Raw genomic sequence first — 18,085 nt, 5'->3', positions numbered from 1 at the left:
GGTAACCTTTCTTGAAGATAACAGCCAGAAGGAGAGACAAAGGCAGGTAAAGAAGGACTGAAAATAGGGGGGATTATAATAGCTTAATTCCTATAATAGCTCTTAAATGGCTTTGCCTATAATAACCTTATGTGTTACACAGTTATAGCATTATCATCCCATTTTGTAGATGAAGAAACCAAGAAGCAGAGAGGCTAAGAGCCTTCCTGAAGTAATGAATCCAGACTAGAAGACAATAACTTCGTTTTCTGTCATGCTGCCTCCCAGAGAAAAAGGCAAGAAAGGGACAATGGCAAGAGATCCAGGGGAATAGAAACAGATCAAGAAAATGAGTTAGAGATTGATGGTAACAGATATAGAATGATGAAGAGAATGAGCAGAAGAGCAAGTGAAAGACATAGGAAGGAAGGAAGGAAGGAAAGAAGGAAGGAAGGAAGGAAGGAAGGAAGGAAGGAAGGAAGGAAGGAAGGAAGGAAGGAAGGAAGGAAGAAAAGAAGGAAGGAAAGAAGGAAAGAAAGGAGGGAGAAAAGGAGAAAAGGAGGGGGAAAAGAGAGGGAGAAGGAAGGAAGGGAGAAAAGAAGGGAGGAAAGGAGGGAGGGAGTTAAGAGAAAAAGAAAAGAAAGGATAAGCCAAATAGAGACTGAAAGACTGAGCAAAAGGATTAGTGAGATTCAGACAGAGAGACAAATGGAGCATGAAGATGAAGCTTAAACACTGAACAATAAGAAAACTTGTCACACAGTGTGGAAAGGTAAGAGGGAATCTCCTGTTCTCCAGGATGACTAATCCCTCCCTGACTTCACTTTTTTTTTTTTTTAGCAGGTTTGAGGGTCCTAGATGATTCCAGAGTCACCAAGGTAAGGAATGCCACAAGGAGGAAGAGGTTAGTGGACTTCACCCTGGGACAGATGGTGCAAAGCCTGGCATTTATATGTACCCAGATTGGTGAAGTCTCCCTGTTGGGTTTTTCCTGGTAGAGTTAACTGCACAAGCAGGAAGTTAGGACTTAAAGTGAAGGATCTTATATTTCAAAATCCTTAGTCCTAAAGCCTTAGGCATCAGGTCTCACGTTTTATGAGAAGATGGGAGGGAAAGGGAGAAGCAGGATGATATACTATCTTCTAATGCAATTGTCATATGTCTTAATTGCTTACTGGATTTAAAGAAAAGAACAAGGGGACAAATTGTGAAATTGTGGAAATGACTTCCTCTCTCTAGACGTCTCTAGAATTTTCTCACATGTAAAAATAAGTAAAGTATGTTTATGGGGTGAGGTGGGGGCAGTGAGTGACCTAAATAACTTCAATGATTCTCTCCATTTCAAAGGTAGAAGCCATTTCAAAGTGAGAGTTCTTCAGTGAGTTGCTTTCAGCAGAGATCTTCAAGCAGAAACTGGGATGATTGTGTGTTGGGAAGGCTATAGAGATTCTTTCTTCTTAGGTTATTGATGAGATTTAAGGACAATAGAAATAAATTTTTCTGGGAGCACACAAGCTCTCCTACCACTCAGGAGCTGTCCTTGAAACAAGTCTAGGACTGTGGTTTCTGCAAGGCTAAAGGAGGCTGTACAATGCAGGAGCCCCCTGAGTGGCAATGGAGGGCAGTGAAGTTCTGTGAAGAGTATATGATAGGTGTCAGAACATTTGAAAGTAATTACTGAGAATTAGGAATGATAGTGGATAAGTGGTTAACAACCATATAAATAGTTGCTCCAAATCATTGATAATAAGGGTACAAATCACAAGAAACTGGGGTTTTCACCCTATGTCCAAACACTGGCAAATATGATAGAAGACAGGAATAATTAATACTGTAGGGTCTGTGGAAAGACAAGCAAGTTAATGCACTGTGGATGGAACTATGAATTGATCTAACCATTCTGGAAAAACAATTTGGAATTATGCTGAAAAATTATCTTTGACCTAGAAATTTTATTTCTGGTTATATATGCCAGGGTGGTCAGAGACAGAAATAAAGATACGAGATATAATAAAATATTTCTGCAGCACTTTTTATAGCAGCAAAGAACTGGCAGTAGATGTATATTAATTGGGAAATAGAGAAACAAATTGTGGTAAAATAGAATATCATAGGATATAAATATAGATATCTATCATAGATAGAATATCACTACTCCATAAAAATTATGATTACACAGAGTACAGGAAAGCATGGGAAGATTTATAAGAAATGATTCAGTCAAGTAAGCAGAATGTAAGCACACTGATTACAATAATGTAAATGGAAAAACAATGACAAGAATTGAAATGGAATACAGTGTAATGATATTAATTCAGGTTGAATCAGGGGATGGGAGAATGCATTTCTTTTCCTTCTTTTTTTTAGGAGGAAATGGAGGTGAAGACAGACATGAAACACTTCACACACTGCTAGACTTGATTGATGTCTTGATTAGTTTTATTGAGTACTTTTCTTCTTCATTATTACAATTATAATTATTATTATTATTTGTTCTTAGGGATGGCTCTGTGGGGGAAAGGGGAGAATTATATTGGGAGAAGAAGATAATATAAAAACAAAAGTTATCAGTAGAAATTAATGTTTAGGAACTGGAATTGAAACCACAGAGGGATGAGATGAATGGTAATGTGCTTGCACAATCACATAATAGAAGCTTTCCTTTAGGCCTTTTGTACATTATATAGACATCATTTAGGTTGTCTACATTCATGGCTCACCATGACCCTACACTCCTCCCATCTTTACCCAACCCAAAATGTGCACTCCACCCTGTACTCCCTGCTCTTGCCAGTACCCAACCTCCACACTCCTTCCAGCTCACATTTTCCATGTTACATCACTCATTAATGGGTTATGTTCCTTTATTAACATATGACTTCCTTGAAAACAGGGACTGTCTTGTTGGCTTATTTATGTTACCCATACTTAGCACAGGAGTCAGCACATGATAAGTGCTTTGTTAATCATCCTATATATTTATCTAACTTATGCCTGATGAGGGCAACTAGATAATGCTGAACTAGATCGAGAGGACTGGACTTGGATAAAGGGTTGATAGAGAGTAATTTAATTTAAAGGATTGGATAGAGAGTAAGTAAAAATAATAATTAAAGTCAGGAAGATCAGAGTTGAAATCTGGCTTCAAATACTTATTAGCTGAGCAAGTCATGTAACCTCTTTTTGCCTCAGTTTTCTTAATTATAAAATGGGGGAAATAACAGCAACTATCTCCCAGAGTTGTGAGGATCAACTGAATTAATGTGTTAAGCACTTACTACAGTCCCTGGCGCATAATAGGTGCTTAATAAGTGCTTATTCCTCCTGACCTGAGACATTCTTCCTCCCCAACATTTCCTCCTGCTCCTAAAATTTAGCTGGGCAGGGGGAGGAGTACTCTAGCAATGGAAGATCTAATTCTAATCTTTGTCTCTCTGTGTGACTTTGAGCACATCAGTCAGTTCTTTTGGTTTTTGATTGCCTTATTTGTCAAATGTAAATAATAATGTCTTTTTGGAGACGATAGATCTGAAAGTTGTTTTTTTTTTTTTTTTTAAATTGTCAGTGAGATTGATTTGCTTCCTGAGATGCCAAAAAGGTGAAGGAAAAGGAAGAGAAATTTTGGCTTCAAATGGGCCTGCACAGTCCCATGTGGTAAACTATAAAATAAGACTAAGAATGGGTGAATTTTTTAAATATCAAACTTGTTTATTGAACTAATTGTTTCACTATTTTAATGTTTTATATCTAGGATTGTCTAAGTAAACAATTAGATTATGTTTAAATAGAAATCATTTTGTTTCTTTTTTGTGCTTATTCAATTTTTTTCTTGTCTTATTGCTTCAGGTCTTGTTTCTAGATCTATAGTAAATTACAGTGATGACAATGAACATTCCTGCTTTCCTTCTATTCTTATTGGAAAGGCCTCTAGTGTTTTTCCATTATGGGTAATGCTAGTTCTTGGTTATCAATAGATACTGCTCACCATTATATTAGGATCCATTTATCTGTGCATTCTTCCATTTTAATAATAATATATAATTATTTTTTTCTGAATGGGTGGATTTTTAAATAAGACTGATTTAAGTAAACTATATTCTATGTCTGCTCTGGATGCCTGTAAGAGCACATCTGTATTTGTAGCAGGCTTTGACTAATCTTTTAGCTGATATTGGATTGAATTTTATTGCTATTGAACTAAAAATTTGGCTAGGAGGTAATTGCAGCAAATGGCTGGCTTCTAAGGAAGAGGAAGGCCAGACCTCAAAAAAAGAGACTTCAAAAGGATGAATTGAAATAGGGAGTTTACTGAAACTTCCCAGAAATTCTGGGCTTGATTTGGGGTTACTAGTGTTGGAGATCATGGAAGATTAATTTTTCCTCTCTGGTTCTTATTTTCTTCTTCTATAAAGTGAAGGAATTGGACAAAAGACCTCTAAAGTCTTTTATCATTCCATTTCTTACATTCTTTGTTTTTGGGAGGATACTCATTTATTTAAAACTTAAATGCAAAATAAGAAACAACAAAATAGAAAAAAATACAGAAAACCCCCAAATTGCCTTTTTTTTATTAAAGCCTTTTATTTTTAAAACTTATGTATAGATAATTTTCAACATTCACCTTTGCAAAATCTTGGGTTCCAATTTTTTTTTCTCTTCCCTTCCCCTGTCCCCTCCCCTAGATAAGTATATTGGATTACTTATGTTAACATGTGCAGTTCTTCTATACATATTTCCATAGTTATCATGCTGCACAAGGAGAATCAGATCTAAAAGGGAAAAAATGAGAAATAAAACAAAATGCAATCAAACAACAATAAAAAGGAGGAAAATACTATGTTGTGATCCACATTCAGTTTCCACAGTCCTCTCTCTGGGTGCAGATGGCTCTCTTCATCACAAGACCATTGGAATTGGCCTGAATCATCTCGCTATTGAAAAGAGCCATGTCCATAAGAACTTCAGGTTATGTATAATCTTGCTGCTGTTGTATACAGTGTTTTACTGGTTCTACTAACTTCATTCAGCATCAGTTCATATAAGTCTCTCCAGGTCTCTCTGAAAACATCCTGCTGATTGTTTCTTATAGGACAATAATATTCCATAGCATTCATATACTATAACTTATTCAGCCATTCCCCAACTGATCAGCTTCCACTCAGTTTCCAGTTTCTTGCCACTATAAAAAGGTTTGCTACAAACATTTTTGCACACATAGGTCCTTTTCTCTTTTTTATAATCTCTTTGCAAACCCCCATTGTTATGTGCCCAGAATAACATTGGGGAGGATTCAAAATATGTAACAATAAATTTTAATTTCAGGAAAACATATTATAATAAAATAATGTATTTATAGTCCATCTTTGCTTCCCTGTAGGTTTTCTTTTGTTCTCTGCTATGCATTTTTTACTTTATTCTTTCCCCACCTTTCCTCTCCACCATGTCCTCTAAGCAAGCTGAAGTTAAGCACAAATATATTTATGCATGCATAATACAAACATATATATACCTGCACATACAGACACACAGACACACATGTATATTCACATAACACCTATATAGATACACACATATATGCATAGGCATACATATAAGCATATATAGCTAAAATAATATTAATATGAATAACATAATGCAGATTTCTCTTATTGAATCTTTTATAAGTCTGAGATCAATGATTTCTATTACTACTTTTTTCCTAATAAATTGTACTCCTGATCATTGCTATTATGTTTGTGTATAATTCTTATTTCCTATCCCTGCTAACTCTTCTTTTAATTTCTTCCTTTTGACTTGTCTTGCTATTACTTAACCTCTCCAATGGCCACCCCACGTAGATCCCTCCCTTACCTTCTCCCTCCCATCCTTTCCCCTCTCTCTTTATCCCATTCCCATTAATCTACACATCTTTGAAATTAGTCTTAGATACAGGCTTTTATTTGTTAAATTTTCTATTGAGTTCAGGTTTATTTGAATTAAAATCCTGAAAATCTGACAGTTTGTTGGATGTCTTTTAAAATTCAATATTATATTAATTTTGCTGTATATAATATTTTTGGCCACAACTCTCGTTCTTTTTATTGTCTATGTATAATATTTCAAGACCTGAAATCTTTTACTGTAGCCACTGATAAATCCTACTTATTGTTGCTCCAGCATATTTGATTTTTTTCTTTTTTGCTGTTGCTACTTATCATTTTTCCTCTTTGATCTGGGGTTTCTAAATTTAGCAATATATTTCTTTATATTTTTCTTGTAGGATCTTTTTGAGATGGTCATTAGTGAATTTTTTCTATTTCTACTTTCCCCTCTTTCTAGCTCTTCCAAACAATTTTCTTTATTATTTCATGTATTATTGTATCAAGGGATTTATATTTTTTAAACTATTAAAGTTATTTTTTTTACTTTCAGGTAGTTCAATTATTTTTATGTTTTCTCTTCTTGATTTATTCTTTAGATCTGTTGTTTTTCTTAGAAGATATTTCACATTCTCTTCTATTTTTTTATTCTTTATATTTTGTTTTATTATTTCTTGGTCTCTTATAACTTCATTGGCTTCCCTTTGCCCAATTCTAATTTTCAAAGAGACATTACATTCTATGTTCTAAGGTCCTTTGCCACTGATTCTGAATTCTGAAGTGATTGAGAAGACTGAAAAAAGTACGGAGCTTTTTTGGTTTTTTGTTTTGTCATATCTATTCTCATCATTCTCCTTCTCCACACACATTCCACAACCCACGAGGAAAAGGCTAGCTCTTTAGCCATTCAGGAAGGAGAAAAAAGGCCAGAGAAAGTTAGCCCATGCAGCCTTCATCCCTGTGTCTTAATAGAACTTCCATTCATGCAAGTTACCTTCCACTCTCCCTTTGTCCAGGATAATGCATTCAGTAGCCCACTTTACACCAGCACGTGTAGCTGTGGGACATAGTTTATCTGAATATTTGCTTAAAAACAAAAACAAATACACAAAAAAACTAAACTAAACTCCTTCCTTTCAAAAGGAAAGGAGAGGAACAGATTCCCAGAATCATTTAATGTGGTAGTTGGAAGAGATTTCCAAACTATGCCTTTCTCCATTTCCTGAAGTAGCCCTCATTTTGATCCTGTGCCTCTAATCCTGCTTGAGTCAAGATATTTGCCTGAGACACTTAAGATCTAAGATATCAAGCTTTATTTGACAAACAATAGAGCTCTTGGTTTAAACCTGAGTGATTTTTTTCCCCATATGGGCCATATCTTTGCTATTTTAGAAGCTCATAAAAGAGTCATTAATAATAAAATCATTACCATTTCACTTTTGTAGCTTATATAACCCCTACCTAATTTTACAGAGAGATTTAGAACTCAGAACTATTTAAATTTTGAGTATTTCCAACTAATCATTTAATTTCATCCCCCAATTACTTTTCCCCAGTGCATATATATATATATATATATATACAGACAGACATATATGACATGCATGACAAAGAATTTAGGGTAGATAAAAGTTTTTTTAGATTAAGAGGAAATGACTTTGGACACAAATTGAATCAGAAGTTATAAATAGACTTAAAAAAAAACAGATATGTTAAAGGGTAAAATGCTTGACTTTTGCTGTGAGGATAGAAGCAGGGCAAGATTGGGGAAAAGTTGATCTTTGGTAGTTACTCAAAAGATCACACACATAGAGTCATTAATCTCTAGTTTTGTAAACTTCATTTTCAAGATTTAAGAGGCCTTCTTTCTCTGTATAAGGAGCCACCACACTTGTAATTTTGGCTGCTACCATCCATTCTCCCCTCCTTCCTGCCACTATTTGATTTCTTTTCTCTCCTCTTATATATTAGCACAAAAGCTCCTGCTGTAGAGGAACTCCAACTCTGATGATAAAATGTCTTCAAAGGAAAAGAACAAGACTTCTCCTGTGCTACGACATCTAGCATTCACAGTTAGGGTTTCAGAAAAAGTTCTGAAAAGTTTTCCCTGCCAACAGAAAAATCAGTCCAAATACATTCATATACCTTATTACACGTTGATAACCCAATACATAAAAAGAGACCTGAGGACTCCAACCTATCATATACAGACATTCAGTTTATCAAGCATCTAAACATAGGCAACTATATATATCAACCAAAAGTGCTCTGTGCTTTAATGGGTAAGACATAAGCAGAACATCCATTGGAAGTTATTTCTTTCCCCCCACCCCAGACAATTGGGATTAAGTGACTTGCCTAGGGTCACACAGCTAGGAAGTCTTAAACGTCTGAGGTCACATTTGAACTCAAGTCCTCTTGACTTCAAGGCTGGTGCTCTATCCACTGCATCATCTAGCTGCCCTTGGAAGTTATTTCTTTATGACAGAAAGAGAGGGTCATCAAGGCAGAACCATTCTCAAACAAGGTCCCTCAGAGAATAGTCTTCATTTATCAGTCTCTTCTTCCACTGGGAAAGTGCAAATGGTGGATATAATTCCAGAGCATCGTGGGGAAAATCCCTAGCATCTGAAAAACTTGGCTCCTTCCCCATCTCCATCTCAGGAAGAGGGAGTCCCTGGACCCCTGCAGAAATCAATAATTATCACAAACCTTAGAGTGAGATGGGACTTTAGAGAGCTTGTTGTTTAGATCTCTGTCACAAATGAGAAAATTAAAGTCCCAAAGAAAGCCTGTCATTTGCCCTAAGTCACCAGACTAGGAAATGTCAGAGGTAGCACTAGGATTCCATGTGAATCTTATATCCTAGAGGAATGCTTCCTTTGAAACATCCTGCTGGGGCTGAGTCCATCAGTATCAGTATCTTTTATTTCTAGGTCAATCAAAAGACACAGCCAGGAGAATTTCCTAGGGGGTTAGGTACCTATTGTTCCCAATGCAAGGTAAAAAAAAAAATAATTTACTGGGCAGGAATCACCAATAAACATACTTTCTTGCCTTATTAGAACTGGGTGCCAGTTCGGCATAGCCTCTCCATTTTGAGGCCCTTGAACCCCAGAAACTTTGCTCTTGAGAGAGGATTATATGAATAGATAAAGAAAAGAAAGGGCTCACTTCTCAAGATAGTCCTGAGGGAGGAACAGAGAAGGAAGAGCCAGGATTATGAAAACAACATAGTGTAGTGGAAAAGAACTCTAGATCAAAAGTCAAAGGACCTGGCTTCAAGTTTTACCTCTCTCAGTTGTGTGACTTTAGGTAAATCATATTATTTCTTTGAGCATCAATCTCCTCTTTATGAGTGTTAGTCTAGAATGCTGCAGTTTTAACTATGAAGCAATTTCCCACCCTCCACCCCTTAATTCAGTTGATATACTCACAGAAAGTAAGGAGCAAATAAGAGGGATAACAAGGTGTTAATGTGAAGGAAATGCATAGATATCTGGTTATCCTTTTACAAAATATGACTAAGAGATCTGATTGAATTAGAAGGGGAACTTGGCATTGGCCAGCTAAAGGCTGGCCATACCACCTGAAGGATTTTTAAAAAAACAAAATCTGTTAAGTCCCATGTCAGGTGCAGGTAGCTGAGCAGTTTGAGGCAGGGTGTATCTGTCCGAAGGGGCACCTGGAAAGTGAGTGTAATAGATTTTCTCTCTTCTCCATTGTAAAAGCTACAACTTTTCTGTTTTGGGAGTTGCTCACTCAGTAGGATACAAAGTACCCAGCTGGGAACAGAGATAGACAACTCTCTAGACAGATAAGAGATGTAGCATTCTTGTAAGAAAGCAGTTTCAAAGACCATGATCCCTGCCTGCAGGGAAGACTGCCAATCATGGACTCAAGGAAGAATTAAACATGGTAATTGGCAGTTGACTTTCATAGAGAAGCAGACCTGGGAAACTCATCTGAGTGATTAATCCAGGAGAGAGTGTTTTCAGCAAAGAATAGCGTAAGAACATGAGAAGATAAAGGATTGTCAACTCTACAGTACCAGAGGTACAGATTGCCTTGGCCAAATGTATTTCTTAGTTCTATGTTTCTCTATGTAAGTGTGTGCTTTGCCCCATGGATGCTGTGTACACTTGCAGGGGTAAAGGGTGGGGATGATGGTGGGGATTGCATCCCAGGTGTGTGGATAGGGGAGATGTTTTGCAGCGACTGTTCCAACTATGCCATTTTGGGTAAGTAATTCTGTTTTGAACTACTTGGGTCTTTTTGTTGCTTACTCATTTCCTAGTCGTGTCCAACTTTTTATAACCCCATTTGGGGTTTTCTTGGCAAAGACACTCGAGTGGTTTGCTGTTTCCTTGTTCACTTCATTTTACAGATGAGGAAACTGAGACAAACAGGGTAAAGTGACTTGCCCAGGATCACATAGCTCATAAGATTTGAATTCAGAAAGATAAGTCTTTTGATTTCAGTCCCTGAATTCTGTCCACTTGCACCATCTAGCCACCCACATTGGGTTTACTGGCTAATTATTAAAGATAAGTTTACTGGTGGTAGGAATTGCCAAACCTTAGTTTGAGGATGTAGAAGCACAGAATTCTCCTTTAAAAACCTAGGAGGATAGTTATCTCCTTAGGGAGCCCAACCTGCAAATCTCTCATTGTTGAGTTAAAGAGTAGATATGGAGTGGGAAGGACTGGACAAGGCTATACAAAATAGGGCAAATATTCATAATAACTGTCTTATAAGATTGTGATGAGGAAAGTGGTTTGTAAGCCCTAAAGTTTCAGAAAAAATGGGAGTTGTTCGTGTCAGTCACTGGCAGCAATGGCTGAGGATTTCTTTGGACTAGACGCAGGGGTCCTCAAACTTTTTAAATAGGGGGCCAGTTCACTGTCCCTCAGACTGTTGGAGGGCCAGACTATAGTAAAAGCAAAAACTTTGTTTTGTAGGCCTTTAAATAAAGAAACTTCATAGCCCTGGGTGAGGGGGATAAACGTCCTCAGCTGCTGCATCTGGCCCACGGGCTGTAGTTTGAGGACCCCTAGACTAAAGTATTGTGTGATGTTTCATGTTTAAGAGAGACAAAGAGAGAAAGAGAGACACACACAGAGACAAACAGACAGAGACACACAGAGAGATAGGCAGACATACAGAGAGAAAGATAGAGAGACAGAGACAGAGAGAGACACACAGAGATAGGGAGTGAGACAGAGAGACAGAGACAGAGAGAAGGAGAGAGAAGGTCACCTGGTGTTATACTTGAAGTTTCTTTCTTTAATGATAATAAGGCTTAGTATCAGGGGCTTTTACCAATATATATTGGGTCTCATTCTTCCTGGACAATGCACAAATCAATGATTCAGTTCCCTTCCTGCCCCAGGCTTCTGTCTCCCTATGACTGCCCCAGGCTTCTGTCTCCCTATGACTGTGCTAACTTAATAAGATCTTCTCTCATTCCTCATCCTCACTCCAACTTCCAAATCATTTTGGTTCTAGGTAAAATGATTCCTAGATAAAACTCTTGTCCTTAATTAGCTCTTACAACCCCAAGGACGTGATGGAAGACGTGAAATATAGGGTACGAAGTAATTGCTTCTACTCTATCCTTTCTAATAATCGTCTTTTTCTAAAGAAGAAATCAGAGACTGAATCCTTGAATACTGCTCTGACTCAGCTGGAAATGGGTTATTCTCTGGATGACTTTTCCCTTCCCAACTCTTTAAGCTTAAAGTCCATGAACCACAGAAGCCATGAATTCTAGAATTATTTTGTTTATACATAGATTCCAGTCAATTCACCAGTTATCAAGTAATACTATACATATACAACATGCCAGAGATTTTGCTGGGCTGGAGAAACAAAGACAGAAGGAAACAAAGGTTGACATCAAAGACCTTGCATTTTGTCAAACATAAAACATTTCTATCCCTGTTCATGTAGATCAGTATTTTATTTTGCACTAAGGATTATGGTAAAGGTTACAACCACAGAGATTCAGTCAGTCCCTACTACATATAAAGCCCCATATCAAGCTGGATTGTAAGAATAGATATAACCAGGCTTAATGAAAGCCTGCAGCATTTTTCATGTAGTAACACAGAGAAGAAGAAAAGACTCTCCAACATCCAGTTGTTGGTGATTGTTCTCATCCATGGGAGATGCTCTCCTACAGATAACCCCGCTTCTTGGAATTACATGGGTCGAGAGTGAGTTAGTGTTGCCATCTTGGAATCCAGATATACGAGTCCAACCACTTCAGCTTGGAGTAGGAATCAAGCTAAGGAGAAAAAGTCAGATCAGGGATACATAGTTCTAAATTGTTACCCCCACCTCCCAAAAGTTCAGCCTGATTTCTTGGTTTCTTAGCCTGTCTACTCAAGGGATAAAGGGAAAAGAGGGACAGGTTGTTATGAAACAAAGAATCCTCACAGTTAAGGACATTGGGGAAAGGTATGAAATTGTGCCTAGATATGGTGAGGAGAGTTAATTATAAAATTATAAATTATTATAAAAGACTTACTTCTTTCAGGGACTTTTGGATCAGTAGCTACAAATACTGACAGACCTCATGAAATTCCAATTGAAGAAATCTTACACACACACACACACACACACACACACACACACATTTTACATTCATTCCTTCCCTCTATTTAATAAACTAGGCCAATGAATGATTTAGCTGAGGAATGATTCTGGTTTTCTTCTCCAAATTAAGTGCTCTTCCTACTTGTCTCCTGGACACCATAAAATTAAATGGAGGAAGAATGTCTCCTAGAGATTTAGTGTGCCCACAGGGTCTGAGTTTATCTTGGATTGGCTTGGGACAAAGGCCCTGGTATAGGGTCACTCATGGAAGGATCAGGAGAAGAGCTCCTTGCCATCAGAATGACATTAAAGAAGATAGGGACAGAGACTCCTGAAGGGGAGAAAGGGATTAGGTATGCATGATATGGATATAAGATTGGGAGAGCAGCTGAATGTTGGGAGTTTGGAGGAGTGCTGAGGTCACTTAGATTCCATACCTTTTGGGGCCATGCAGATTTTCCCACACATTCCTGTACAGCACTTCAGACGACCTTTGCACTCCCCATCATTCTCACAGGCATTTGGGGGGTTTTCCATCATGCATCGTCCAAGGACAGTTGGACATTTGCCTGGTTTTGATACAACTGGAGAGAGAAAGCTGACCAAGTTAAAAAAGGCTTTCCCAGAGATAGGGGTGTGTTGGTGAATGTTTAACAACAGACTTGGGAGTGGGGGGGGGGGGCGGGGTAAATACTGGACACACTTTTAAGTATAATCTGCATTATTCAGATTTTCTCCATTACTTTCTTAACACTAGATAATCAATGAAACTATAATTCAAGTCTTAGTTTTGCCTCAGTGGATGGAGAACTGGAATCAGGAAGTCCTGATTCAAATCTGGCCTCAGACACTAGGAATGTGACCCTGGGTAAGTCACTTAATCTGGTTTGCTTTAGTTTCTTCATCTGTAAAATGAGCTCTAGAAGGAGATGGAAAAATTCTACAGTATCTTTGCCAAGAAAATCCCAAATAGGGTCATGAAGACCTGGATATGACTGAAAAATGACTGAACAACAACACTCATAGTGAAAATTTTAAAATCCAGTCTTCAAGTTGACTCTAGCACTGCCCCTGTCCCTCTGGCAACTTGCCCCTTCCTGAATGTTGAGAGTTTGGAGGGGTGCTGAGGTCACTTAGATTCCATACCTTCCGGGGCCATGCAGGTTTTCCCACATGCTCCTGTACAGCACTTCAGACGACCTTTGCACTCCCCATCATTCTCACAGGCATTTGGGGGGTTTTCCATCGCGCATCGTATATGGACAATTGGACATTTGCCTGGTTTTGATGCAGCTGGAGAGAGAAAGCTGACCAAGTTAAAAGAGGTTTTCCCAGAGATAGGGATGTGTTGGTGAATGTTTAACAACAGACTTGGGGGGGGGGGTTATATACTGTACACACTTTTAAGTATAACCTGCATTATTCACATTTTCTCCATTATTTTCTTAAGTCTAGATAATCAATAAAACTATAATTCAAGTCCTAGTTTTGGCTCAGTGGATGGAGAACTGGAATCAGGAAGTCCTGATTCAAATCTGGCCCCAGACACTAGGAATGTGACCCTGGGTAAGTCACTTAATCTGGTTTGCTTTAGTTTCCTTATCTGTAAAATGAGCTCTAGAACGAAATGGAAAAATACTCCAGTATCTTTGCCAAGAAAATCCCAAATAGGGTCATGAAGACCTGGATATGACTGAAAGTAGCTGAACAACAACAACACTCATAATGAAAATTTTAAAATCCAGTCTTCAAGTTGACTCTAGCACTGCCCCTGTCCTTCTGGCAATTTGCCCTAGTTCCCAACATTTTGGGACAGAATCCTTGGCCTCCCTCCCTATCCCAAGCAAACTTGGGTACCAGAGTATTTTCCCTAAAGATACAAGGTCTGACTAAGGCACATCATTCCATCTCTCTCTCAGTAAAGTCCAGTGGTTCCCTATTGCCTCTAAGACCTTGTATAAACACTATCACTTGAATATTTAAATGTTACCCACAATCTAGCCCTTTCCTACATTTTCAGTCTCCTTCTCTTTCAGTCATTGGGATCTAGTCAAGTGGGCTGAATGCCATAGTCCATACACATAACACATGGTCCAGCACAAACACAAATTTCCCTAAGATTTGTGCCTTCTATTCATACTGACCTTTTGAAATTGCAGGTTTCCAATAAGCTTTGGCTCAAGTGGCACCTTCTACATGAAGCCTTCTCTGACCATCCACACCCTAATGTAACTCTGCCCAAATTTTCTTGCAATCATTTTGGATATACTTTGTACATACTTTCAAGTTTAATTATTGTCTCTCCCACCATGAATTTCTTGAGGTCAGGTGCAGTTTCACCTTTCTCTCTCTTCTTACCACTCTTAGTATAAAGCCTCACATGTAGTAGACTAGCTCATTAATCAATTTGATTGGTTGACCATGGCTCATTCCCTTGAGTCTATTTGGGTCTTTCCCTTCTTGGTTTTCTCAGTCCCAGATGCCTCCCCAACCTCACTCTCCAATACTTTTGACCTCTTTTCACATCTCCAGTGCTGGCTGTCTTTCTTCCCCTTCATCTCCTCAGTCCCAGAGGTCTCCCCTGCCTTGTCCTCCTCCACTCCCTCTCGTTGAGGCTAATCTGTCTTTCCCTTATCTGGACCCTTCAACATCACCCTCTGGAATCCATGGCCTCTTTTCCTTTCTGCCCATTCTTGCCCTGTCCAAGAGCCCTTTATTTCTCTCCTTCTCTTCAGGCCTCATACACCTGATCCATAGTAATAACATTTCTGCCTCTCTGGGCACTGCCCAGCACTGTGGATGGCACTGGTTAACTTTAGCAAGAAGACAATAAAAAGGAGATATGGGATGGATCCCTGCTTTGTTGGTGCCTGGAGAGAAAAGCCAAAGGGACGAGGACATAGACGAAATCAAGCTCCTATATAGAGAGAGTCTAGACTCTTAAGACCAATGAAAGCTCTCATATAGGCAGCTGTCAACAATAATCCAGGCTTATCTCTCTAATTACTACTGTGACTTTTGGCTAAGTTATTTTCCCATTCTGTTTCTTCTGTTGTAACAGGGTTGACCAGATGTTTTCTAACATTCAAACCAGCTCTAAGTCCCTGTGATCCTTAGGGTAGAGGAAAGGGGCCAGGAAGGGAGAGGTCCTGGTAGAAGAAGGACTGAACCCAGTCTGACCTTGAATAAGATAGAGTCACTACTTAGGAGGATGGGCCAGTGCTCCCAGTCAGGAACACGGATTGGCTAGAAGGAGAGACAAAAGATGGACAATGAGACATTAATATGCTAAGAAAGTGTGAGAAACAAAGGAGAGACAGAGAGATGAGATAGATGATGAGAGAAATAGAGAGAGAGAGAGAGAGAGAGAGAGAGAGAGAGAGAGAGAGAGAGAGAGAATTTTTTCTGCACCTGGTAAGGTGGTAAGGGCAGTACATAGACAAAGACAAATCACAGTGATGACCTCAGTGCTCCTCCCTAACAGACTAGGCCAGTTTGGTAACCTTGAGCAATCTCCAGGGCATTTCCTTTCAAATCCAGGCTCCACCTGAGGTGCCAAACTCCCATCATGCTGGATGCACTGACCAGAGAATATATGGATATTCTCTGGGTCCTGAGAATTAACCCCCAGAACTCTCACTTCTTGCCCTCCCAATACAACAGCAAATCTCTCTGGTCTCAGGAGACCTGACATAGCTAACATCTGGAGCCCAACACAATCTATGTCTAGGGTTTATCACAATACACACCTGCCCCCTTTCTGGGGGGAAAAGGGAATCTTATCTCTTACTTCTGATCCCAAGCAGCCTCTGGGACTGAAGCTCTTCTTCTTAGGGGTTGGTCTCTCCTTATTATTTTTCAGTCTGTAACTATAAGACTGTGCATTCACTCCCTGGTGCTGCTTCATTGAAATCTCCATGAGAAGTTTGGCTAAACCATTCTTACCCAGAAGAGATCTCCTTAGCTCCAGATACTTGTAGCTTTCCTCCCCTCCCCACCCCAGCACCAGAAATTCCTCACCTGGATACCCTGTTTCACCAGGATTCACACACTTCAAACCACAATAGTAATAACAGCATTTCTGCTCTTGAGGACACTGCTCATCATTGTTGCACTCATCAGGCTCTTCTTTAAAACAGCGGACATTGTCTAGGGGGCAGCTCCCTGATTTCACTTTACCTGGAGAAGAAAGCCTAGGCCTGACTCCCATCTATGTCCATGGACAGAGAAGCCAGACTCTTACAAGGGGAGAGAGGATACTTACATAGAATCCAGACTTATCTACTACTATTCTGTGACTGAAGCCAGTAGCTTCCCCACTCTGATCTTTTCTTTCCTCTTCTGTAAATGAGGAATTTGAGCCAAATTTTCTCTAAGATTTCTCCCATCTCTCATTTTTGTGATCATTTTTGCTGAGGGAAGACTCTGGGACATAAATTGAGGCAGAAGTGTGGATTGGGACTGTGAGGACTCTGTGTGCACGAAACAGCTCATTGACCCTGAATGTGGAGGAGTCACTATTTTAGTCAGAATTTCCAAAGAGCAGCAAAAGCTGCAGATACAAAGAGGTATCACAGAAAAGAGAGAAAGAAGTATTGTGATTGCTCTCATTCCTATAAACTACAAAGTTTATGCATGGCTTTTCCCACAACTATCCTGTTAGATAGCTGCTAAAAACATCATCAAGCATTATTATCCTATTTTGTACTTGAGAAAACAGATGCATAGAGGTTAGTAACTTACCTGCATAAGTGGAAGAACCAAAGACTTGAATGCATATTTCTCAATTCAAAGAACAAAGAATTCTCCATTCTCCCAGAAAGAGGAAGAACCAGAATGACAATGGCAAAAAAAATCTTAGTATGGAGAGTCATTGACAAAGAATGAAATAAGAGGTTAAGACAGAGAGAGAGAAAATGATAAAAAGAGAGAATGAGCTAGAAAATAAAAAAAGAGAAAGAAACAGAAATAATATGATTGAAACAAAGGGGAAGAAAGAGACAAGGGGTCAGAGTGAGATTCAGACACACAGAAAATGGCAGTAAAGCTTTTGAATTCTGGATCCTTAGAAACTTCTCAAATAGCATCTCTGTTTTGGAGTTGGGGGAATGTGAGTAAGAAGATTGTTACTCAGTTGGGGGGAGCAGAAACATTGGAATTTTCTGCCTTTGTCCACTACATCCAGAGGGACAAATCTTTCTTTCCTAGGATGCTCAGTCTCAGTAAGGCAGGGGTCCTTTATCTCCCATCTTGCAGACTAACCCTGGTCCAGACCTTACCTCCTTTAGCAGCGTTTAGGGTCCCAGAAACTGTCAGGAATCCAATGGCAAGGAAGGCCACGAAGAAGAAGAGGCTTCCAGACTTCATGGTGATGGTTGGGGCCAATGAACTAGCTGGTTTGAGGACCGAGCATTTATAGCTAAATCAATGGGTGGGGTTTGAGAGAACTGCCTTCGTAATTATATTGATTCTTTTGGACTCAGGCCAAGCAGAAAGTTTGGACCTGAATCAAATTTTGTGGCCTTCCCAAAATGCTGGAAACCATCCTCCCTTTCCTCAGGAGTGATCTAGAGAGAAAGGTTGGGCTTAGTGGGAAATAGGTGTGTAGAAGAGGAAGAAACAAGGTGCTGAATTATCCATTAAGCTCA

General features: G+C 39.0%; 1 protein-coding gene across 2 annotated transcripts; it reads right to left on the bottom strand.

The window, feature by feature from the left end:
* Nucleotides 1-11,604: 11,604 nt before the first annotated feature.
* Nucleotides 11,605-17,842, bottom strand: LOC105748998 (antileukoproteinase). 2 transcript variants are annotated; one of them, XM_031951552.1, is made up of 5 exons: nucleotides 17,717-17,842; nucleotides 16,458-16,616; nucleotides 13,584-13,730; nucleotides 12,875-13,021; nucleotides 11,605-12,126 (listed from the first exon to the last, which is right to left on the bottom strand). In XM_031951552.1, the coding sequence occupies exons 1-5, from the start codon at nucleotides 17,802-17,804 to the stop codon at nucleotides 12,122-12,124; spliced, it is 546 nt and encodes a 181-aa protein (XP_031807412.1). In that variant the 5' UTR covers nucleotides 17,805-17,842; the 3' UTR covers nucleotides 11,605-12,121. The 2 variants fall into 2 exon arrangements, with proteins under 2 accessions (XP_031807412.1, XP_012395242.1); XM_012539788.2 differs by lacking the exon at nucleotides 16,458-16,616 and having other exon boundaries at nucleotides 17,717-17,841.
* Nucleotides 17,843-18,085: the final 243 nt, after the last annotated feature.

The sequence above is a fragment of the Sarcophilus harrisii genome, chromosome 2 (genome assembly GCF_902635505.1).
Source record: "Sarcophilus harrisii chromosome 2, mSarHar1.11, whole genome shotgun sequence".
NCBI classification, from domain to species: domain Eukaryota; kingdom Metazoa; phylum Chordata; class Mammalia; order Dasyuromorphia; family Dasyuridae; genus Sarcophilus; species Sarcophilus harrisii.
Note: the sequence above shows the minus strand (reverse complement) of the source record. Positions and strands in the feature narration are given on the sequence as shown.

Coding starts and splice junctions, on each gene's coding strand:
- LOC105748998 (XM_031951552.1), bottom strand. CDS start 17,804: ATGAAGTCTGGAAGCCTCTTCTTCTTCGTGGCCTTCCTTGCCATTGGA. Junction 13,731..16,457: donor TGGTGAAACAGGGTATCCAG/GTGAGGAATTTC, acceptor TTCTCTCTCCAG/CTGCATCAAAACCAGGCAAA. Junction 13,022..13,583: donor AACCTGCATGGCCCCGGAAG/GTATGGAATCTA, acceptor TTCTCTCTCCAG/TTGTATCAAAACCAGGCAAA.